The 26,325-nt window shown below is 33.3% G+C and overlaps 1 protein-coding gene across 3 annotated transcripts in view; it reads right to left on the reverse strand.

Moving 5' to 3' along the window:
• Positions 1-26,325, reverse strand: part of Stxbp5l (syntaxin binding protein 5L) — a 175,050-nt gene that overhangs the window by 38,926 nt on the left and 109,799 nt on the right. For 2 of the 3 annotated variants that reach the window (XM_090345536.1, XM_090345543.1), the window contains exons 13-21: positions 24,098-24,245; positions 22,910-22,977; positions 20,774-20,814; positions 18,661-18,878; positions 15,549-15,721; positions 13,206-13,331; positions 9,770-9,921; positions 6,828-6,899; positions 368-433 (exon numbers count right to left, since the gene is read on the reverse strand). In XM_090345536.1, the coding sequence (XP_090201662.1) occupies positions 368-433; positions 6,828-6,899; positions 9,770-9,921; positions 13,206-13,331; positions 15,549-15,721; positions 18,661-18,878; positions 20,774-20,814; positions 22,910-22,977; positions 24,098-24,245 (1,064 nt within the window). The remainder of the gene's footprint in view (positions 1-367; positions 434-6,827; positions 6,900-9,769; positions 9,922-13,205; positions 13,332-15,548; positions 15,722-18,660; positions 18,879-20,773; positions 20,815-22,909; positions 22,978-24,097; positions 24,246-26,325) is intronic. The other variant, XM_090345538.1, reaches the window with a different exon arrangement.

Below are 26,325 nucleotides of genomic sequence, written 5' to 3' on the forward strand. Positions count from 1 at the left end.
TTTTAAAATTGCTGGTCCAGAGAAAATGTAGTTCTGTATAGTTTCTACTTCCCACCAATTCAGCTCTGGACATAAGATAAAAAAAAGGTTCTGTATTATAGTACCAAAATTTATTTGGGGGTACTTAAGCATGCTTAATGTAGCTGCAAAACTATCTTTATTTCAAAGCATCAGATTCATACTTCTGTTGTTAATATTATTTAGGGCCAAGAGTTGCTTATGGTAAGTTGCTTACAGGTTAAGTTTCAGAACCGGAAGCTGCTAAAATGAAAAAAATCATGAATTTTATAATACAAAAATTAAAATAAAGTAATAGTTTGATACAGTGAATTACCAGAAGTTTTATAAAGTATCACTCATCCTTTACCTGAAGTGGGAGACTTGCAGCGCTCAAGTTCTGGGGGGACTGGACTGTCATTCAGCTCAGTTAAGCCTGAAAATACGATAACAAAATGAGTGGGGGGTAAGGGGACAAGAAGAAATCCACCCTTCTAGTACTTTGTAAGTAATTCCTTTTTCTTAATGTGTCTTCAAGTTTAAAATATCTCCTTTAACTGTGGAAACAATTTTATCATGCCTATACTACATGACTTATTCCAAAAACTTGTTTAAATAAGTGATACAGGGAAAAATCAGGAACAAAAACTGACCAATAGAGGACAATCTAAAAGAAATGGTGGAAAGGTAAAATTTCTTTATTATTTTCATATGAACTATCTAATTTAACAACAGATACAATTTTTAAAAAAGTTATATTTATTTATTTTACTATAATGTCTTAATTGCACAGAGGTTTCATTGTGATATATATGTACACATACTCATATAATGCACTTTGATCAATTTCACCCTCTCTTATTCATTTTTTATTCCCCCAGCCCTAGTTTTTTTTCTTTCATATATTTTTTATTGTAATTAATAGAAGGGTTACATTATATTCGCCAGACAGAAGGTGCATTAATTCACATACATTGATACCGTTTTTCATGTCTTGGTCCCCATTTGCCTCCCCCAAGCCCCACCCCTCATCTTGTTTTCCCCCCTTCCCTATCCAATTTCAAATAACCAAATACAAATATATCCAATATATCAGATAACAAAGTGAGATACTGTAACAATATGAGATAACCAAGGGACAGCAAAAAAGATGAGAGATAACATAGTACATTAAGGACAACAATCACTCATTATATGGCTTTTGTTTCTATATCCTAGAGGTCCTTTCATTTAGTGTCATACTATATGGCCTTATGTATCTAGGTTTTGCTCTATTGTAAATCTCTGCTAGGAGAGACCAAGGTTGCTCCTGATTATGACAAATGAGGGAAACCATTGAGCCTATGTTCCTTTGAGTCTGGCTTACTTCACTTAATATTATTTTTTTCTAAGTCTTTACATTTACTAACAAATGGGGCGATGTCATTCTTTCTGACAGCAGCATAGAATTCCATTGTGTACAAATACCACATCGTGTTGATCCACTCATCAACTGAGGGACATCTGAGTTGGTTCCATATCTTTGCTATGGTAAATAGTGCTGCAATGAACATCGTTGTGCTAGTGGATTTAGTATGTCCTTGTTAACAGATACAATTTTTAAAAAGACAAAATCTTCAAGAGAAAAGGTTGTAGCTTTTAAAAGATTTTTAGTTATTATAGTGCAATTTACATTTATATTACATATTAATCAGTTTGTTAAATAACATTCAATTGTTGTAAAAATACATCCCTTTATATCTAATATTTAAAAAATTTTCTAACCTCTTGCTTTTCCGACAAATATATTGGTAGGCACAATAGATTCATTAATCTGTAGCTTTCATTATCTGAAAGTCTTCATTCCAATGATATTTGTAAGCGATCCTTTTCATAGTTTTCTATACTTGATAGACTCATATTCTTTTTTTGTATAAATAAATATTCAAAATTAGCACTTCAATATGTGTCTCCATACCCAGAAAACATTAGGGAGCTATAGTAAATGATTAAAACTATCTTCGCTTTATTCTTTTTCACTAATAAATACACAAACAATCACAGAATTTTGGCACTGCAGTTTGGCACTGTGATAGTTTAGAAACCTCCCAGTATTTTATAGATGAGAAATAAAAGCACAAAATCACGCCAGTGACAGCTTAAATAATACCCAGAATTCACAATACATGCACAAGTTGCTTACTGACTGGAATGTGTCCTGAGAAATGTGTTATCAGTTGATTTTGCCATTGTATGAACTACATGGAGTGTATATACTGGCACTAATCTAGATGGAACAGCCTTACCTAGGCTGTAAAGGCCATGCTCCTTAGCTCCACCCATACAGCATGTTTACTGTACCACTGGGAATTGTAACACAGGGGCAAGTCTTTGGGTTTCTACGCATATGTAAACAGGAAAGGTTAGTAAAAGTATGAGGTGTGAGGAACTTTTCAGCTCCATTATAACATGTGGGACTATTGCTGTATATGTGATACCACACAACCTGAGTGTTACATACTGTATTAGTTCATTCATAGAGCTCCGAGTTCAAATTTCAGTTCAGGTTACCTGCTCTATTTCTTATTTCATTTAGAGTTTGGTGAACTATTAATGCTCATTCCATATTTAATTTTTTATTTATAATTATAATTTACTTATAATTTTTGCTGATATAATTATTACTATTAATCTAGACCTAGACATTCATCAACTCAAAACTATTGCAAACATGCTCTTTATCCAAGAGATACAAATAAAACAGAAAAGGTTTATTAAGTAAATAAGCAACAAGTATTAATCTATAGAGCAACTCAAATACCAGTCTACTCAATACAAAAAATTATATGCATGAACCAGAGGCCCAGCTCATATTTTTTTATTTATATACTATTGTCTGAATTTGTTTTCCCTTATTCTTTCTCATTTCAACTGATTCTTGCTCAACAAAGTCAGTAATAGTAAAACAACTTCCATGTGTCAAAATACACGCGTCCTAACCTTAAATATCTTACAGTAATCATTACTTAGTCTTATATTTATTCAGAACAATCACTATTTCAAAATATACATTTTTCTGACTACAGAAAGAATGCTTGGAAAAATAGGAATACATAAGATAAAAAATCATATCTTTTTTCTTCCTTTCTTCTGTGATTATTTTCAATCTACAAAACAGTTGCATGCTCCCCTTTTCTATTAATGTCTATTTTAAAAGTAATTTCCCCATCTCATTGGAATTCATAAAATCATTATAAGAAAATATTTTCATGATAATGTGTTTGTACTGTGAAATATTTAGTCCTTTCCTTATTTAGTATAGTAAATGTTAAAGTTTTTGGCTTTTTTGTGATTTGAGTATTTTTTTCTATAGCCTTTTTTAAAATCTTTCTAGTGGGGTCTGACTGGGACTCTATATTTTTATTCGACTGAAATTTCCCCATAGCAACTGATAGATGCTTTTCATTTGCTTATTGCTTTTTGTGATGTTCATATTCAAGTTTGACTAATTTTTTAAACAATCAAACTTTCTGTTATGCAGGAGTTTTAACAAATGTCTCAAGCAAGAATCTTTTTTTTTCTTTACTGGTCCTGGGCCAGCTGTCTCTGAGCTCCTTTCACTCAAGGCTAGTGCTCTACGACTTGAGCTAAAGTGCTACTTCCAGCTATTTCTACTATTAATTGGGTACAAGTGTCAGAACTTTTCAGATTGGGGGTTGAACCATGATTCTCAGATCTTAGCTAGGATTACAGGCGTGAGCCACTGGCGCCCAGTCAGGCAAGAACCTTTTGTCAGAAGTAGGTATTATGAATGTTTTCTTCCAGCATGTGATTTTCTTTTTTCTTAATGATTTGTCCTTTTTTTATGACACTGGGGTTTGAACTAAGGACTTTATGTTTGCTAGGCAGGTACTCGATCATTTGAACCTTGACAATAATTGTTTGCTTTATTTTTCAGATAGGATAGCCCATTATTATTATCATCATTATTATTATTATTAGTAGTAGTAGTAGTAGTATTTGCAGGCCAGCTTTGGACCATTATCCTCCTACCTATGTTTCTCAATAAGCTGATAGTAACCATCATGCTTAAGTTGCTTTTTAGATTTTAGGTTTCATTTTTAGGCTTTAAAATTCATCCCAGTATTATCTTTTATTATAATCCATGTCAATTAAATATTTGGATGACTAATGAGGTAGAGATTAAAGCCCATTTTAATGCCTACCTACTTGCTTCTTGTTTGGTTTTATTTAAAATGTTCCCTTCTTGCCAAGCACAGGTGGCTCAATCTATAATCCTAGCTACTCAGGAGGCTGCAGTCTGAAGGATCAAGGACAGTGCCCATGTCCAGAGTTCAAGCCCTAGGACTGGCAAACACAAACACACACACACACACACACACACACACACACACACACACACACACACATTCAATTTAAGGGGCTTATCCCTTTCTTTAAGAAGGTTTCCCCTTCCTTCATTTTGCAATTGTCTATAATCTCTCAATACATCATTGTGATGGTAACATTTCTTTTCTTCCCATTTTAAGGCATATTTTAAAAGATTATTTAAATCTGTGTCTTAAAAACTGTTTCCTGATTTATTTACTTTTTTCTTTGGTTTGGATTTAAGTTTGATTTTGATCATTTTAAGCAGGAAGTTAAATCTAGTTCTTCTGGCTCTTATTTGGAAGTAGCTTGAAAGCTTTGACTGGCTCCTCTTAATTATTTTGTTCTGTACAAAAGTATATGTGTAGCTGGGAGTGTGGTCTAGTGGTAGAGTGCTTGCCTAGCACACATGAGGCCCTGGGTTTGATTTCTCAGTGCCAAATACACAGAAAAAGCCAGAAGTGGTGTTGTGGCTCAAGTGGTAGAGCACTAGCCTTGAGCTGAAGAAAACATCAGAAGAAAAACCCCAAATGATTAAATGTCTAAATAATTAATAAGATGAAAAAGTAGAAGTAGTTCTCAATCTTCTGAACATATATCTGCTAGGTTTCTTTTCAAAGCATTCCACTGCTTCTACAAACAATGATGTGTAAAATATGGAAAATAAAGTGTCTTGGAAAAAATCTAAGAAGATTTAAATTAAGATCTTTCTCCTAAATGAAAACTTTTAGGTTCAAAATAGAATGTGACAAAAATTAAATTTCTGTTATTTTATTTAACAGAATAAAAGTATAATATAAAAATTTTTCAGAGATATAAGAACCTTTAGAACACTGTCTATTATCATTTTAAACATATATGAAATATATGTTTCATACTGGTTCAGTTTTAATGTTATTTCATTGATATTGGATAAACATTTGGAGAACAGGAAAAAGTGATTTCTGATTACAGAAATCAGCAAAATAAAATAAAATTGGTAAAAAAAATGTTCTAGAAAATTTTCTATTTCTATGTGTATACCCACAGCCAACACAAACATATATACAATGCAGAGGGGTTCCAGCTTAAGAAAAATAACCTGGAATTCAAGAATGGTTGTCTATACAAAGTGGTTACATGGTTATAGAGGATAGAATATGACAGAGCAAAGATTAGCAAACTTTTTGTGTGAAAACCAAGATAATAAATATTTTTGGCCTTGTGAATCAAGGTTTGTTGTAACACCCAATTCTGTCCCTATAATATGAAGGCAGTCATTGAAAACATGTACTTGAATTTGTATGGCTGTATCCCAATAAAACTATCATAGAAAATGAAATTATATGTAACATTTGAATATTAATAACTATCTTACTAATACATTTTAGGAGCAGCAGAAGTCAAGATAGATATCTCATACAGGTACTCAGAAGAGAGATGGTGGTAAGTATTACAAAAATGAGACACTGCTAGAGTAGAAAGCTATGGAATATAAGCTAAGTTACCCACTGGTAGTTCCCAGAAAGAAGTGTTAAGGATTTCACAGGAACTGACTTTCTTTAAGCTATAGGCACAAACCAGTAAACTTTTAGGTTTTATAACTGACATGATTGTATTAGTATCTATAAGCTAGCAAGTCTGAAGAAACACAGGTCACAAGCAATACACATATATAGCTATTTATACATATATACATATACATGTACATTTTACATAACTATAAGGCCATTTTATATATAGGGAAGGGTTCTGAATTTTATAGATTTAACATAAATATATATATTTAAATGTAAAAAAAACATTTACCCATTTTAACACTAATATCATCTGCACTTCTAGTCACAGACATGCTTATTCCCCACATTTTCTGCACCAGCTTTTAGAATTGTCTTTTCCACCTATCTTCAACTCTGTATTTGCTACCAAAGGAAGTATTACTTAGCATTATTTCACAAAAATAAGTACCTAAAATCACTAAATATAGAAATATGTTTAGGTGTTCTGTTTTGATAATTTGAATATTTTGAATATTTGAATATTTTGTTGTCTTCAAAAAATATAAGCAAATGGTGTGGTTCTTGTAACATCAGTGCTATAAAACGGCCAAAAGTACAAGGCTCTCCCAATATGCAAACACGAAAGTACTGATACAGTAAACTTTAATTGTTTGCAAGGACACCACAAAGCTTCTTCCTTAAAATAAAAGACAGTGATTCTTGGACTAATTGAACCTAGTCAGTATGGTTTAAAATAAATATTGAAACAAAGGATATGTGTGAATGAGTACATGACAATAATGATTTGAAATATGCATGTAAATTTTAAATTAAAATTATCAGGTTGCACTTCCATAAGAAAACAAAAATGTGCATGCATGCTGAATGTGTTTTAAGAAAAACACATTGTAGAGCACTGATGTACAGACTTAACTCAAGCACTATGACTCAGAAAGCTATTAGCCTAACCTTTATAGAACTTACTCTGATAGGAAGTACGGATCCGTTTCGTTAAATCAGGATAAAAGTTAGACAGGCCACGCATGCAAAAGTTGTCTTTGGAACATGCCAGAACATCAGCAGCAGCAGCAGGCATAAGAAAGAGAGAAAAATAATCTAAAGTGAAAGGAAGTGATATCATACCAGAATCTAGAACAGCCAAAATGAATAGCAGCAAAATCAGTAACCAACTTAGAGGAAATATTAAAAATAAATCAACTAGAAAGTAAAAGGTGGGAGATGGATGATGAGAATGCAGTAGCAGTTTTATTTAATCAAATATATCAAGTATATAAATTGATGGCATATTTTTCTTACATATAGTTTACTTATTTATAATAATAATAATAGGCAAATTACTTTGTTGATATAAAATAATTGTCTTTAATCCTTCAGAAATTAAAAAGAAAGGTTGGGACATTCGTGTTTAATTTTTTGTAATATTGGGATATTAGTGTTTAGTTTTTCATGATACAAAGTATATGCTCCTTACAGTTAATTTGTATACAAAAATAGAAATTTTATCCCTATTTTAAATTCATCAAGATTCCAAGCTGTAGATTACATATTCTGGTTTATACCTGTGATTCTAGCCACTTCAGAGATAGAAATTGGGAAGATCTCCATTTGTGGCTAGCCTGAGCTTAAAAGTTAGGCCGGGCACAGTGGCTCATACCTGTAATCCTTGCTACTCAAGAGGCTGAGATCTGAGGATTGAGGTTTTAAGCCAGCCTAGGCACTAAAGTCTGTGAGACTCTTATCTCCAATTAACCACCAGAAAACTGGAAGTGGCACTGTGGCTCAAGGGGTAGGGCAGTAGGCTTGAGCCAAAGAGCTCAGGGACAACACCCAGGCCAGAGTTCAAGCCCCACAACCAACACCAACAACAAAAAGTTAGTTAGAAACTCATCTGAAAATGTGAATTGGAATGGTGGTGCATTTCCGTATTCCCAGATGTGCAGATTGTTCCACATAGGTGGAAGGACTACAGTCTAAGGCTGTCTTCAGGCAGAAGTGAGAAACCTTGCAAGGACTGGTGACAGGTCTGATGGGATGGAGTGCTTATCTAGCAACCACAAGCCCTTAACTTCAAACCCCAATACTGAAAAACATTTAAGTTGTGTTGGAAGTAGTACTATGGCTCAAAGTGGTAGAGCACTAGCCTTGAGCTGAAGAGCTCGGGGATATCACACAGGCCGAGTTCAAGCCCTGCGACTGATAGAAAAACAACAGCAACAAAAAATTAAGTTGTGGTTGTGATTGCTAAGGATCACCAACTTAGATCAAAGGTTTTATGTTTTGAAATATTCACTTTCACTAGCTAGTAACTTAGATGCTATCGGAAGACATACTACTTTTCTGATCAAGAAATTCTTTCAGCACTATAATTTCTTCCTATTGTAGAAGCTGTGGACTTTCAAAATTCAATTTTATTTTGTCTGAGTCATGAGGGAATACTATAGAATATGCATTTACAATCCTTTTATTCTAATTTTCTCTCAAAAGCTAGTAGTAGTAGAGGCAGAACAATTTCCAGTACTCCTAAAACATTGTTAAAAATCTACATGCCCTATAAAAACTCCACAAGTTCCAGAGAAGAAACTTTGTGTCCCTGAAAAGACTCTAAACAAGCAATTTAGAAAATATGTCAAATTTTATTACTCCAAAATGAAAATTCATTCATTTTCATTTTAATGTTAAATTGGACACACTATTTGGAAATTAGTTATTATTATTATAAAACATTCTGTTCAAGAATATATCCAGTGAAGGTTTCACTACCCAGTTGACTATTTTAAATGAAACAAAGTGAAAATTTACAACAATCATATAAAGTAACACATTAGTCTATAGAAGCATCTATAAAACCCTTTGCTGATTTTTTTTAATCAACTAGACTATCAGTGGACAAAAATAAAAAATCTTAGTGGTGTTTATTTATTTATTTTTATTTCTTAGAAAATTTTGGTTTATTATACTCATCAAATTTGTTCCAGAATCACATGCAATATCAACTATTTAGTGAATGAAAAACAAATAAAAAACTTTAACAATTGTATATATATTACAATTATAGTAAAATTTTGGATAATCCAGCATATCAAAATTTGGTATAATATATTAAGTAATTTAAAGCTAATTTTCTTTTATAAGGTAAATAAAATTAACTGTCCTGCCAAAAAAACAAATCTTCATAGTATTTAAATATGTTAATAAATACTTCTTACTGTGTTTGTAAAAATACTTCTAAAAATGTCACCAACCATGAAGAAAAAGTGACAACTACAATGTAAAATTAATTAAAATATTGAAAGTAGGGCTGGGAGTTTGGCCTAGTGGTAGAGTGCTTGCCTTGCATGCACAAAGACCCAGGTTTGATTCCTCGGTACCACATATACAGAAAAAGCCAGAAGTAGTGCTGTGGCTCAAGTGGTAGAGCTCTAGCCTGGAGAAAATCCAACGACAGTGCTGAAACCCTGAGTTCAAGCCCAGTACTAGCAAAAAAATATCAAAATTAGTAAAGACTTTAAAAAATTATTTTTAACTGGGCAAGATATATTAGAATAAAGTTAAATTTCTTAACACAAGCATTTTAAGCAGACTTTTCAATCAGAAAACCCTAATTTCCATGGCATTTAAAAATGTTTAGTAGTTTCTCTTTTTCTGTTATTTCTTTAGAATTCAGCTGAAGAAATCTGAGATGGTTTCCTAATTTCAACAGTTCCTTCAATGGCATTAAAGATTTTCAGTTTCTACCCAATTCAATTTACTTATAATTCATTGACTTATAATTCAGTTTACACATATTAATGTAAATCATGCAGAGTTAATATTACCATGCATTCAAATAACATCAAAGAAAAATGGTAAATCTGAATGTGAGAAAAACAGATGAAGAAGTTTGTCTATAGTCCATTTTCTCCTACCTGCAATGAACTGCTTGTTCTTTCGAGGAGACCTTGGTTGCCGCTGGTAGAGGTCACTTGATCTGTACAGGTCAAGGGTTCCCATGCTTAACAATACTGTCTTCTGTATAAAATCCACCACAACCAACCCATTGCAGTTTCCAAAGGCAACTCTGAGAGAAAAATCCACAACTAGAATGTGTCAAAAGTTTTATTATTTTTTATTGTTAAATATGAGACAACTAGAAATATTATCTTGGATTGGAAGGTCTGGCAGTGAATGATATTTTTAAGAAAAGAATCCTACATATCGGATTCCTTCCCAAATAACTATTTCTAATTGAGGAAATCTTTCCCAGCAAGATATCCAGAGGCTGCTACAGGCATGGTTTAGGATGACAATGGTAACAGTGTTAGCGACATGATGATAGTTTTGAAGGTAAGCACAACTCAGAAGTTATGAAAGCTTTCACCCTCAAATTTTCCAGTCAATATGAGACTCCAGGTATTGTATGACAGCATCTGTGTCACTGAAACTAGCTTCCAACAGGTTCATGACAGTGTGAAACTGGAACTGAAGCTTCAATGGAGACCCAAGAAAAAGAAAGATGCTAAGAGTATGAAATTACCGCTATGGGAGGCTGAGGTCAGAACACTAGGCCAGCATGACACAATGGCTATGTAAAAAGTAAACAGACAGTCAAAAAGGTTGCCCAACGCTTTCAGAGTCCAATATTCTCCAGTGTGGCAAACATAAAATTCTGGAATTTACTATTTTCTTACTAGATTTAGTCTCATTCAGATTCTATTCTTCTTTATTATGCCTTATTATTCATTTTTTGAATGAGAATGATTATTGTGTGTTATTGTATTTTGGACATATTTGTATCTTGTCATATGTCCAATGGTCTCACAGCTGAGTCTTGAAAGAAACTCTGGGCTTGGGATTTTCCTTTTTCTTTTTTTTCTCTTTTTGCTAGTTGGGGCTTGAACTCAGAACCTGGGCATTGTTCCTTAGCCTCTTTGTGCTTAAGGCTGGAACTCTGCCACTTGAGCCACAGTGCCACTTCCAGCTTTTTCTGAGTAGTTTATTGGACGTTCATGGATTTTCTGCACAGGCTGGCTTAGGACCATGATCTTCAGATTTCAGCCTCCAGAGTGGCTAGAATTACAGGTATGAGCCACCAGCCTCTGGCTAAGGATTGGACTTTTAAGCCATCATGGAGCAGTGTGAGATGAATGCAAGCCATTGTGGTACATGGAAAAAGACACTGTAGACTGGATCCAGAAGGCTCCTTCACAGTTCCCCAATTTGTTGCTATTGGGTGTTGGTGGGAACTTCAAGAGTGGGGTGTCACTGGAGGTTTTAGGTCACTGAGGGTGTGCCTATGAAGGCACTACTAGTAGCAGGATACTACCCTCTTTCTCTTTTTCATTTCTTGGTCATTATGAGGTGAGGGGCTTAGCTCCACCTTGTGCTCATTGCTACACTTCATGCCCAATTGGTTGAAACAAGTAGCTATAAACTGAAACCTTTAAAACTACAGACCAAAAAATATTCTTCCATTGAGTATTCCATTGAGCTTTCATTGAGCTATTCAGTAACCATGAAAAATGAAAACCCAATTAACTCACATATATGTCATAAATTGAGTGTTACTGGAGTAGAAGCAACAAACATTGTTTAGTTGATTATTCATACAGCTTTTCAAGAACAAATACCATGAGTAGTCTCTTCATTAGTTGTCAACACATTAGCATCTCACATAATGAAAGAAAAACAAAAACTTCATTGTACAGAATGAACAACTCTAAGACTGTGGACCCAGGGGCCTACTTCTTCCAGCTGGCAGCAGACCTTGGTGCCATCCACATGAGGCTGGTTTTGTAGGAATGATGAATGCAGGAGATTCAAGGTCATGATGACACTCACATTTCAAAAGCCATCCTGAGAAGCCAGGCAATAGGTAGCAGATTTAGAATCCCTATATGGAGCCTGTGTTATAGGTTCTTAGTTCCATATAGATTGAAGTACAGTTCAGAACAGGTGAAAGAAAAAGCAAGGCTCAATAGGAATGGCCACCATGCCTTAATGATAAGTTTTCTGTCCACAGGCTCAGCAGCAGCACAGCACTTTGTCTAGCCATACTCCCATTAGGCAAAAGTGGACTCTGGTCAAACATGGCCTCAAGATTATCTGAGGTAGTGCATGTATACATAATTCAAGGGTACATGAATATGTTGAGCCATAGTCCGCAGGGCCCTCCAGAATTCACGATGAGGGAGGCTGGCTTACCTAATTTCCCTACAGCGCTCTTGAGAAAATGATATATGAAACTATGGAAATGAAGCAGAAGATTTAGTGGATACAGAAAGTTAAAGATGCCAAGAATTTGGGATATTGGATAAGAGATGCTTACTATAGCTGGTTACTGGTTGCTGAGAGTTGGAGGACCACAGCTTGAAGCCAGCCAAGACAGAAAGTTCATGAGATCCTTCTCAACCCATAGCTGGGTCCACTGGCATGTACTTATTATTTAGAGCTACACAAGAGGCTAAGATTGTGAGAATCAAAGTACCAGTCCAGTCTATACAGAAGAATCCATGAGACCCCCATGTCCACAGAAAAACACTGGACATGGTAACACACACCTGTGGTCCCAGCAACAATCAAAAGTCTAAAAGTAAAAGATCTGGTCTCAGGCATGCTTCTGGGCAGGAAATGAGATTCTATCCTAAAAATAATCAGTATAAAATAGGGTTGGAGGCATGGCTCAGTGGTAGAGTGCCAGTTTAGTAAGCTTGAAATCCTAAATTCAAACCTCATTAATGGCTCCCTCCTCCCCCCAAAACTCATTAAATACCTGATGAAACAGAAATACTGTTTATGGATGTAACATCAAGTAGAACCTCAAATTGAAATGTTAATGTCTTAATTTTAAAAAATACAGCAAAGTAATAGAGAATACTGGCATGTATAGACACAATTCAATGTAACAAAATATCTAAGGATATTCAGGACTATAGTCAATATGTTCAAGGAAATAAAAAACAAGTATAATTTTAGAAGAGAATAAGAATCTTTTAAAGGACTAAAGAGAAGATACAGAATCTATACATAAAATTAAAATTGAACTTCAGAGATGAATTTATAATCAGATTAGATAAAGCAGAATAGTGAACTCTGAAGGACAGAAAATGCAAAACCAAATGTGAAAGTCAAAGCACAAAAGTATTCTTACACCTTTCTAATCATATCTGAATAGCATCACAATCAAAAGTTTAACATATGAAAAAAGAAATGATTGTGGTAGAAATTTAATATTTTTATACTATGTTCAATTTGCTAAAATCCAGGCATGAACTTCTTTTGGCTTTTAACATGAACAAATATTTCAAAGAAATATCTAAAAATATAAAAAATAATACAAATCATAAAGAAAAGTTAAATGCTTACATTCCATATGCTGAGCTTACAGCAAGACTGGTAATCTGTTGAGGAGGCTCACCATCTACCCACACCAACTGAATAACAAGATCTGCCTGATAGCCTGGAGGCATCCGCACAGGTCGTGTCTTAACACTAAAACAGGAGGAAAAATTATTCTCTTTCACATACTATGCAAATAAACTACCATTCTAGTTAAAGGCACAAAATGAAAATAAACGTCAATTTAAATTTAAATTCAAGTATAGAACAATAGCTTTAAAGTATGAACTTAGCCGGGAGTTTGGCCTAGTGGTAGAGTGCTTGACTAGCATGCACAAAGACCCGGGTTCGATTCCTTGGTACCACATACATAGAAGAAAAAAAAAAGCCAGAAATGGTGCTGAGGCTCAAGTGGTAGAGCTCTAGCCTTGAGAAAGTCCAAGGACAGTGCTCAGGCTCTGAGCTCAAGCCCACGACTGGCAAAAAATAAAATAAAATAAAGTATGACCTTAGAGTATTAACTTTAAAGCATAAACTTAAAAGTATGCTCAATGAAGTGACAGGGATGAAATGATGATACAAATTTTTACTGTATATATAATATTTAAATTGAAATGGACATCTAGGCTTTGCTAAAATGAACAGTCCATCCCTTAATGTCATCTACAATTAAAGCCTCCTTACTGATCTCATAGCTCTACCTATCCCTGTATCCTTGTTTTTTTTTTTTTCTTTTTGTTTTTGTGCTGGTCCTGGAGCTTGAATTCAAAAGCTGGGTGCTGTCTCTATGCTTCTTTTGCTCAAAGCTAGCACTCCTCAGCTTGAGCCATACCTGTACTTCTGGCTTTTTTTTTTTTTTGGTAGTTTTTTGGTAGTGGAGATAAGAGTCTTACAGACTCTACCAGGATGGCTTTGATCCACTATCCTCACATCTCAGTCTCCCTAACTAGCTAGACTTACAGGCGAGAGCCACAGGTCCCTAGCTGACTCCTGGATTTCTTTTTAACACAGCAATTAAAGTGGTCTACCAGTCATGCCATTTTCTGTCCAAAACTCTTTAATGGATCCCCTTTCTCCATTTGGAATAAAAGACAAGATTCTTATTTCTTATAATGCTCTATATTTGGACCTATTACCTATGTAACTTCATCTCCTAGACTTCTCTCTTACTTCTAGCAATAATGACTAATTTTCCTAAACATGCTAGGCACTTTTAAGATTCAGCTCTAGATGTTCCTTCTATCTGGAACATTCTTTTTACCAGATATTCTTTCATTATTTCTCTCACTTCCTTCCAGCTTTTCTTTAAAAATCCTATATTGGGGGCCACGAGTTTGGCCTAGTGGTAGAGTGCTGTGCTTGCCTAGCATGCAGCAAGACCTGGGTTCGATTCCTCCATACCACATATATAGAAAAAGCCGGAAGAGGTGCTGTGGCTCAAGTGGTAGAGCTCCAGCCTTGAGAAAGTGAGAAAGTCCAAAGACAGTGCTCAGGCACTGAGTTCAAACCCCAGGACTGGCAAAAAAAAAATCCTATTATGACTATTTAACAGATAAACATAGACACAAAGGGAAAATAAACATTGAATAATTGAACAAACGTGTCATTGCTAAGAGCTGTAACTGCTAAAAACGAAGAGTTGGCTAATTAAAATGCTTATTCACTAGCAAATGTAGATATAGAAGTATCTGGAAATGAAAATGATTTAAAGATGAATTCTGAAATACAATTTAGCAAAGCATTATATGTAACTGAAGAACCACTTATAATATAGTTAATAGAATAGTGATTTAAGTATGGATCAGTTTTGCTATATGGTGTCTGGGCACCAACTATAGAACATACTGATGTTTCCCACCTTGGTTCTTAATTATCCCTAAGTATTTTCATTAAGTTTTTTAAAGCAATCCTTCTACTGCATTGCAAAACCAGTATTTGCTTCTTTCAGCTTCACTACCAGACTGAATCTCCTGTATTTTCCTAGTTTTATTTCCCTATCTTTTTTTCTTACATTTCATAGAAAAAAAATACTTAGATAATTTGATGATCTACGCCACAATGATAAGTCTTTGCTAAAGGAAACTAATTTGATTATGAGGCTACCTTCTGTTGCAATACATTGAGTGAACACAGAAGTAACAGTAGTTTTATTCCTAGGAAATTTCCTATTGTTTGAATATACCAAACTGGTGGACAAGTTTTTGCCTTGCCACACTTCTCATTCTGTCAAAACCATGTTTCCTTTGGCTCTTTATGGGAAAGAATAAAATTATATAAATATAAATAAGTGAATGAAAGATGAAAATATTTTCCACCCTTCAGATTTACATAATAATGCACATTATTTTAGAATTAGGTAGTAAGCCTTACTTGAGGCATGGGATACTGTCCTTTGTTACTCCTTCACTAGCCACAGTGTTAGTACTCCCGGAAAGACTCCTTGAAGAGGGAAGTTGGGATGAGAGATCTGGAAACGGAGGACTTGTTTCTGGCTCCGGGGTAATAATATCTTCAACATCATACTGAAGGCGTACCTCTAATGACTTAAAAAATCAAGTTTTAATTTAATCTGGGTTATAGTAACTACATTAATACATTTTATAATTTTAGCAATTATTCACAATTTTCAGATCAATAACTTCAATTTAAATTTATACTGTAGTTGAGAGCAGAAATAATGAATCATATAGATTATTTAATGGCAATCACACAAAACAAATTTTTAATTCTTTAGGATTATAAGAAAAATACCTACCACTAGACATAAATTTTTATACTATAAGCATTTCTTAGGATAGCTTGAAATTACAATTTTCTTTGTAGTAAAATAAAGGAGAAAATGATTGCGGGTATTTCAAAGAAAGAAGCTAAACTGGACGTATGAGTTTATGTGGTTATATTATTTGTACAAACCCTTTTAGTTAAAAAAACTTTTCATTTCATTTTTACTTGGTACTAATTCAGTTAACTTTTTTACCAAGAGAAATTCCACACTGAATGTGTAGAACCCCAGCCATAGTCCCAGCATTCTGGAACAGGAGGCACAAGGATCTGTAGATTAGGGCAGCTTGGGCAACACAGGTAGACACTTACAAAAAGAAGCAAAAATAAACCAAAACGAAATCTCACAATTTGGGTTTTTGTTACCATAGCTTTCATTGCTTAATTTTGTAAGCATTGCCAGGATTAATTAATAATGATACTGTTGATATTATAATTTATATAAGAATAAAAAAGATGATCCCAAAATATTTCTTGAAACTAAACATATTTAAGTAATCATTTATGATTGTGTTAAATACTTTAATTAAAACTCCTTTATGGGTTGCATGTGGTGGTGCATGTCTATAATCTCAGTTATTTGAGAAATGAAGTCTGGAAAGACCACAAATTAAGAGCCACTCAGAGGGCAGGAACAGTATGAAACCAGATTAACTGGCTGTTGTGGTATATACCTAATCCTAGCACGTGCAAAGCACATGTGAGAACATGGTAGTCTGACTCAAAGCAAAAAAATATAAAACTATATAAAAATAAGTAAAAAAAAAAAAAGCACTGAAATTGTGGCTCAAATGGCAAAAAAAAAACCTGCATAAAAAAAATAAGGCATTGAGTTCAGAACTTAATCCAGCAACAGAAATCACATTAAAAAATAACAGAACTGATTCTGTACTAAACATTTGCTGTAAAATGTAAAAGGTACATTTCAACATTCTAAAAAAGTTTCTTATTTTTTGAGACTTAAAAAGTTTATAAAAATGCTGGTAAATATAGAAAAATGACAAAATGGTTATCAGTTACTTTAAAATAATATGCCAGGGCCAGGAGTTTGGCCTAGTGGTAGAGTGCTTGCCTAGCATATACAAAGACAGTTATCAACTATTGAGTGTTTACTAAGGAACTGCTTTTAACGTATTTATATAATCATTACAAGACTCCATGGAGTTGTTAGTTTCCAGATTATTTTTATTATCAATGTTTCCATTTTATTCACAAAGGAAATTAAGTATATGATATAATGAAATGTACCCTCTATCATTTATTAGGAGCCTTGTGAGATGCTATTCAGTGGCCAAGATGGAATAAAATTTGGGTTTGGCTGGCTTCAAGTCTGAGCTTTCAGAATATTATAAAAATTAATTTTAGCTGTTAATGTAGAGGCACATACAGACTTTTATAAGGTATATTTTCTGGTAAAAATGGTAAAAAATATACACAGTAAATATAGGCATCTTATCTGAATTCAATTTATCCTAAGAGAATCATTATTTTTGAATAATCAGAGCATTTCATCATTGTCTTCAATATTAAGATGAGGTAAGTTAGCACCATAATTATTTTTACCCTATAAAATATTACTATAAAGAAAATCATGATAAATAATCTATTGTAGTTGACAAATATCTGTGAAAATTAGTTGACAAAAAACACAAATTAAATTTTTAAAATTATTGAACAAAACTGGCACTAAAAAATTAAAATTGTATATAGCTTAAATGTTATAAACATTTGTGTTTAGTAATATATACAGGCATACATTCTATATTTTAGAACATAACTTGTATATCACATTCCTCTATAATGTGCCTTATCAATAAAAGTATTTAAAAGCTGGGAATGCGGCCTAGTCGTAGCGTTCGTGCCTAACATGCAAGAAACCCTGTGTTTGATTTCTTGGAGCCACATACACAGAAAAAGCTGGAAGTGGCGGTATGGCTCAAGTGGCAGAACGCTAGCCTTGAGCAAAAAGTGTCCAAGGCCCAGAGCCCAGGCCCTGAGTTCAAGCCCTAGGACTGGCAAAAAAAAAATCAACAATAGACTAAAATTCTAATAGCAGAAATTAATATTTAGAAGGAATTGATTCATTTTGGCTAGGTTTATCTAACAACAAAGCAATACAAAGGTATAATGTAACATCAAAGAGAAAAAATTAGAAAAAATATGCACTTAATTTATGGGAAGATTAGCTTAAAGCACCATTCATTCATTCATTCATTCATTCATTTTTGGTTGATTGTTGGGCTTGAACTAAGGGCCTTGGAATTGTCCTGGAGTTCATTCACTCAAGGCTAGTGCTCTACCACTTAGAGCCACAGTGTCACTTTTGGTTTCTTGGTGGTTAATTGTAGATAAGAGTCTCATGAACATCCCTGTCTGGGCTGGTTTTGAACCATGATCCTCAGATCTCAGACTCTTGAGTAGCTAGGATTACAGATATCAGCCACCAGCCTCTGCATCTTCTTTTATTTTTAATTAAATGAACATACTAAGTTTTGTCATTTTATTTATTTTATTTTTTTGTCATTTTAAACAACCATTTTGTGATATGTTGGGTAAAATAACAACAATTTAAAATGTCATGAGTTATACTCTCAGTCTCATAGTACTCTTGATGGCTTAAAATTATACAAATAGTTTCTCAAATCTACAATAGTTACTTTAAGAAACTGTAAGTATACAAGTTAAAATTTAAGAAACTTACCACTATTTCTGTTGTAACTTCATGTCTGCTGAATTTATAAATTATGACATATGCAGAGACTCCTGATACACAAAATATTCTGCTCTCTGGACACCAGTAAATCATCTGAATGGCAAATGGGTCCTCCTCTACAATTTCACATGTTTGTTTGCCTTCTCCTACCTTCTGTTTTTCAAATACTTTTGAAGTTTTTAGCTTGTACAGCATCTGCAGAGTAACTATAAAATACTGAAAGTCATCTTCTAATTTAAATTTAATTTGTAAATGTTGTTAAAACTTTTTTCAGTAGTTTTTTTAGATCACAAAATTAAAGCCCAAACAAGGAAAACTTCATTTAATTAGTAACCACTCAGTGTCTTGCTCTCATTTCAATATTACCAAAGGTAAAATACAGGGAAAACCCAAACATTTAAAGAACATATAGCCAAATAATACTTGCTTTCTCAAGTGATTCTGAGAAAAGTCCTATAAAATGGATATGTTCATCCTTGTATATAGAAGAAAACATCATAACTCAGAAAGTTATGATGGCAATATAGAATCTATTTTTCCTCCCAGCAGAGAATCCTCAGTCTTTTTCCTCAGTTTTCCCTTTGACTACTAGATAATAGATTGATACTATCTTTAGAGGGTTTACTTTTTTTCAAAGAAATTTTATATGGTGAAAGCTTAAAATCTTAATATTGGAGAAGCAGAAGCAGTATACAGAGTACAGCCCAGTTTGGCCTGCATATTGAGATTCTGTCTCAATAAATTTTTAAACATATTCCTTCAAATGAAAAATTATCATTTATCAGCTAGTAATATTAGACATTTAAGAATCAGTTAATCTTTTTAGAAAGACATCATCTGGCCTATATCAAGAAAGGGTTAGATATAATCTCATGAAGCTCATGCTTTTTAAATTATTTTGGTAATATTTATTTGGAGGAATATTTTCAATTTGAGATCATGATGACAAAAAGTCTCTATATTAAAAAGCTGGCTGCTGATGGCTCACACCTGTAATTCTAGCTACTCAGGAGGCTGAGATCTGAGGATTGTGGTTCAAAGCCAGCCCGGGCACTGAAGTCCCAGAGTCTCTTATCTCCAATTAACCACCAGAAAAACAGAAATGGCACTGCAGCTCAGGCCCTGGAGTTCAAGCCCCACAACAGAAAACAAAACATAACAAAACAATTTATTCTACAAATAACCTTCAAGAAAAGTTAAAAAAAATCAGAATTTCTGGCTAAAACAGGCAGTCTGAACTCATTAACAAGAATAATAGAACCAAAATGAAGAAAATTCTATAACAAAACTAGCCTGAATGTGTTAAAAGGCTTGAAATTATTCCAGATTTTAGAAAATTCAAGATTTTATGAATAAATGCAACAAATGATCATTGATATTCTTTTGTTATTATAAGATATTTTTGAAACAATTGACAAAATCAGAAATAGATTTGATAAGTCAGATAGTTGTTTGGTATGCCCTTCAATGTAGAGTAGAATGCTTTACTTATTCCTTGAATTACCTGAAAGAATTAACTCTCAAGAATTTACAAATAATATTCAATGTTATCAAATAACTTCTTTTGACCTTAACTGGACTTGGAGATAATTGAAAAAGAAATTCAAGACTAAAGAAATAAAAGAGCATGCCCTAAGATAAATGGTGCTAAAAGGAAATTCTGGAACAGTTAATCTGGCATGGTACTATACCTCTCGTACATAAGACTGTTGACAGAGTGATCTAGTTGTGGTGTTTGTTCTATATTATAGAAGTAGAAATACTTTAAAGTGATTTAAGGATATAGGAAATAAAGAATCAATTTTTTTCTTATTTTTACTTTATTTCCACATTTTATTAGCATTAATTAGCTGTATGAGGAGGTTTCATTTTGACATATTTATGTAGGCATATAATATACTTCCATCAGACTCATCCTTTCCATCACTCTCCCTCATTTCCCTACATACTTCAAAAGTGAATCCCAACAAGCTTCATTGTTCTACTGAAACACAGCCATAAACTTATGCTAAAATTTGAAATGTTAATTGTCTGAACAAAAAAATGGTGGGTGGTCATAAGTAAGTATTAAATTAATATTAAATATAAGCTTAAAACTTACCTGCAGAAGCATCCCAAAATTTTATTGATCCATCTGCATGACTAAATAAAAATAAATTTGTATTAATAAAAACATCAAAAACAGTCACTCAAAATACATGAAAACTGAGTTATTATTTTTAAGATTATGATTTAAAAATAACATTCTAATGAACAATTATGTATGCTAACTTATTTGTAAGCTCAAAACTTGGCTCAAGTGGTAGACCATTGGTCTTGAGCAAAAGAAAATCAGAGACAAAGCCACGCCCTGAGTTCAAGCCCCAGAACTGGCGGATGAGTTTACTGTTCTGTGTCCTTTTAAATGAGAAATTCTTAGGATTTATTCACTCTTATCTTTTAAGTTTTATATATAAATTAAAATTATTTACAGCTTCTTAGAGATGGAGATTAGGTATAAAAATCACAGTTTAAATCCCACTTGGGTAAAAGTTTAATAACACCCAATTTCAATCACTAACCTGGCATGGTAATCAATAGGTGCAGCTACTCTACCTGAGAAATAAAGTAAAAAGGGCTGGAGTGGCAGCTCAAATGGTCAACAAGTTGAAGACTGAAAATTTCGTCATTAAGTATAATGGTTTGGTTTTATACATGAGGTGTCTTTTTTCAATCTTTTCATTAGTGTTCAGTGTTCAGAAGTCTAACCACAATTGTATCCTGATGTGGATTTCTTCAGTTTTGCTCATCTTCTGGACTCTGTAGGTTTACATCTTGTGCTAAATTTTTGGTAAACCTTTAGCCATTATGTTTTTGAATGCTTTCTTAAGCCTGTTCTTATTCTTTCCTGCCTGATTTCTCATTACAAGTGGTGATTTGTCATTACAAGTAGGCAGTGGCAAGAATCTTGGGTCCTTATATGGTTCCAACTGAGTTTTTGACAGCTAAAAAAATTTCAGCTCCCTATTTTTCTGTCTTCAACACTCTGTATAAGGTGAAAGACCTCATGACAACCAAATAAAAGGGAAAGTTTAAGTTACCAAGTTGGCCTTTGCAATATAGTATATTGGGTTGGTGTTATGGTTTTGCATGTATGTATATGTTGTTTAACTCAAATGGAAAGATTATTTTGTGAAAGTTCTGTCTTAGTAGTACGGTTTCTTCTTAATCCTTTGGCTAAAGAGTCAGCTTTTCTTTGGTTTATGACTGGGACCATTCATAGTTTCAGTTTAACATCGTCTTCAGTTCTGTATCTGGCGTACGTCAAACAGAAAGAAAACCTAAGGAACTCACTACCCACTTAGGACTCAGAATTCTAACAGTCTGATATACCTCTTGGGCTTTCCCAGTCATCCTTTGTCTGTCTTATACACCATATTCAGGGTTTCAGTTTTAATTCATGGAAAGACTAGGGAATAGTATATTTACTTATAGTACATCATCCCATTAACCGGACTGCTTATCTTTTAGATTTCATGTCTACCTTTAGCTGTATCTTTTTTGAAGTTCACTTTAAATAACCATTTGGTTATCAGTAAGGCAAAATATTTGACATAAACTTTTGAACAAAAAGGTTATTTTGCTTGCAGTTTCAGAGTTTCCATCTGTCAAAGCAGGGAGGCCATGGTAGAGCAGGGTAGCTCACAAATCATGGCCATAAGAACATGTGGCAGAAGTTATTCACCTCATGTTGCATAGGAAAGAAAAAGGAGGAAACAGAACTGCATAACATCTTCAAAGCATGCAACTAGAGATCTCCTTTCTCCAGTTAGGTCTGACTACAGAAAGTCTCTACCATCTCCCAAAGTATTACCACCAGCTAGGAACAATTCAACACATAAATTAATAGGAGACATTTCATCTTCAAATAATAACAATAGAGATACAAATAAATGTTACTCCTAAACCTAGAAGGAATCATGAGTTAGCAAAGGCCTTCCTAAAGTTAATATTTTATGATTTCTACAAGAAGTCTTTCCTCTCATAGTCACCAGATAGTCTTGAGTCCTCTGTGACTACCTTCTGCAGATATAATCCTCAGAATTGTTTCTTTAATGTCTTTTATCAAGGTTAAAATTGGGGGTACAACTTGTTTCTGGCATTTTTGCTCTTAAACTGTTAGTCACAATAGAACACAATATAGAAAAATATCAATACTTAATTTTGTTTATAAATTTGACATATGCATCTCACTTACCCAGTAATAATAATTTCTGGATATGTTTGTGCTCCAAGATTCCAAGCTCCCCCACTGATTGGCCACTCCTAATAGATTAATCAAGGAAGATTATATATATATCTTATTATATTTTTCTTATTAGAATAACTCAGAGTGAAAATATTTTAATATATGATAAAAATTTCCTTAAAAGTAAGTTACTATAAAATAGTCAAGGATGAGTGAGTTAGCTTTTAAAAATCTTCCATTAAACAAATACCTCTGAAAATGCAAAATTCTGTTCCCATTACAGTTTTAACCATTTTCATCAAATCCCATTAACTGTTTAAAGAAGTGTTAACTGTACAAATACAATGTATAAAAGTAATATGTGACATAATCAGTATGCCACCAAATTATCATGGTAGTATTTATCAAAGACATAAATTGTGGTTCTTAATAGCATTGGCAAATAACAGAAATAAAAATAGATTGCCTATATTAATTATAAATATTTGAACCTCAGAAATACTTTTTAAAAGACATTTTACAATTTTCTTAATAGTTGACCTATTATTCTATCTTCTAAACCATGAATAAATGAAAAAGCACAAAAAAAACTGACTCTTGAATTTCTTAACATATCACCCTTCATCTAAAACAAAGGTTACATTTTATGATTCAAATACATTCAACCATACAGGTTACACACAAATAAACATGACAGGTAATGATATCCAAGTATATAATTATACACGTAGTGCATAAGAAATATATATTCTTGCAGACTTAAAGATTTTTTTGTTGTTGTTGCTGTTGTTGGTTGTGGAGCTTGAACTCTGGGCTAGGGTGCTCTCCCTGAGCTCTTCAGCTCAAGGCTAGAGCTCTACCACTTGTGCCACAGTGCTACTTCTGGTTTTCTGGTAGTTAATTGGAGATAAGAATCTCATGTGCCCGGGCTGGCTTTGAACCACAATCCTCTGATCTCCTAAATAGCTAGGATTATAGGCGTGTGAGCCAACAGTACCTGGCAGATTTAAAATTTTATAACATTTAGGAAATTCTGAATTTCTTGTTATATATTTAATTGATACCAGATTATGAATCAAGAGAAATTTAGTGCAAACCCTTTATATGGAAAGTCATAAAAACAAAATAATGGGAAAAGTATGACAACATATTTTATATACGAATATTAGAATAGCTATATTTATTTCTTACTCTTACCTTATTACTATATCCTTGTTTTTTATGTTTGACTCCTATAGAATAGAGTACTAGAATCAAATCTGGAGGGCAATCAGCAAAATATGCTGTGCATGTAACTGGTGATTCATGAATGTCCATGGGATATGGATTTTCAAATATTGGAAAACTAATAGATGAAAACAATATATTAGTGTCATCTTAAAAAGATTAAAAACATTAATTATCATAAAGAAAGAACTAGAATATTTCTACATAAAAACTTCATCTGATTATTTCTTCAGTACCATAAAATAAGAATCACTTGAATGGAATATTCTTTGTAATATTATTACCCATAAAATGTTATCTATAGTATGAACATTGAATAGAATGTTCTTTTCAATATTATCTAAAGACTGCTATCCTTATAATATTGTTATCTGTAGAATCTATTAATTCTTCCATTAATAATGGAGGAAATTTCCTCAAAAAAATTCATTTTCTTTACAGACTTCTAACCCACAATGCTAATCATATGAATGGGTTTCATGTGCATTATTAAAACACATGTGGCCCATGTGTATTCACATCACTTAACTAATACAAATACATTATTTTAAATTAAATATGACATACATTCAGTTTACTAAAAATTATATCAAGTAGTTATTATAATTTAAATTTGTAAATTATTATAAATATTAAATTTGATATATTTTCCAAAGGAAGGTATTATATAGATAAATTTCTAAACTTTTTTGCAGGAATAATAATACTATGTAAGGTGTGAATGCATTATTTATTATTTACAGATTGCCTTTATGTAAACTAGAGGACATAGTTGGCATGAAGGCTATCGATGCAATTAATTTCTTTTATTTAGTCTACTATAAATTTTAAAACCATGAACACAGAATCAAATAAACAATTAATAGTCATATTGAAAAACTCTATGTATCAGGTATATAGGGAAATTAATATTTTAGGGCACCTCTGTTTCAAGTCTGTATGATCACATTACTTCTGATACAGTGATTTTTTTAATTGTAAGAAGGGCGCAATTGTCACAAATAATTTTCTCAGGATATCACTAGGAGCTTAATCAGGAATTCAAGTCCATTTGCTAAAGAATATGGTTATATGGAGGATTTGGAGCATCCTTGACAACAGTTTGCTTTCTACCAATCTGAAATGCTATACAGGATATGGTATCCTAATTAAGGAGAGTTGTGTATGCAAAATTAAATGGGTAAAAGCAAGTAACATTTCTGAGATCAAAGAGTAAGGAGTAAAATTAACCAATAACTTTAAGGGTCAGATCTACATCTTGGAATTTGATAACAGCAAGATGTAACAATGATAGGCACATGAGAAGGTAAATGTAATGGAAATATTTGGGAAAAATCAGAGGAATGGCATTAAAGATTTGTTTCCTATTTTTTTTTTTTCCAGTTCTGGGGCTTGAACTCTGGGCCTGGGCACTGTCCTTGGACACTTTTTTTTTTTTTTTTTGCTCAAAGCTAACATTCTGCCACTCGAGCTACAGAACCATTCCTGGCTTTTTCTGTGTATGTGGTTCCAGGGAATCAAACCCAGGGCTTCACGCATGCTAGGTGAGCAAGCTACCACTAGGCCACGTTTCCAGCCTTTTTTCCCGTTTTTAAAAAATTATCTTGAAGGTGTTGTACAAAGTTGTCATTTAACAAAGCAGTTTATGAATATAAACATATCTTGATCAAAGTCATTCCCTTCAATATTCTCACCCATGCCTCCTCTCCCCACTCTTCTCGCAGTCTTATTAATTTTGTAAAATATGCATTCGATTATTGTATGAATTTTCCTTCTTTTTCTTCATCTATCTCTATTCCACACTTTCCAGTAACCAGTTCCTGGTATTTTATTTTGCTGCACTTTGTCTTAGCTTTCTAAGAAACTACACTATTTCAGATCTCCTTGGAATCTATTGTATTTTAGTTAATATAGCTATATATAGACTTGCATACTACCCAATGTATTTACTTACTGTTTGTAAACTAAATTCAGCTTCTACTTATGAGAAAACACATATAATTTGTCTCTCTAGGCCTGACTTAAGATAATTTTTTCTGTCTTTCCATTTTGTTCTTTCTTTCTCTTTTTTTTTTGTGGGTCATGGGACTTGAACTTGGTGAACTTGTCCCTGAGTTCTTTAGCTCAAAGCTACTGCCTTACCCCTGGGCCTGGGTGTTGTCTTGAGCTCTTCAGCTCAAGGGTACTGCCCTACGTTT

The sequence above is a fragment of the Megascapheus bottae genome, chromosome 1, assembly GCF_031878675.1.
Source record: "Megascapheus bottae isolate mThoBot1 chromosome 1, mThoBot2.hap1, whole genome shotgun sequence".
NCBI classification, from domain to species: Eukaryota; Metazoa; Chordata; class Mammalia; order Rodentia; family Geomyidae; genus Megascapheus; species Megascapheus bottae.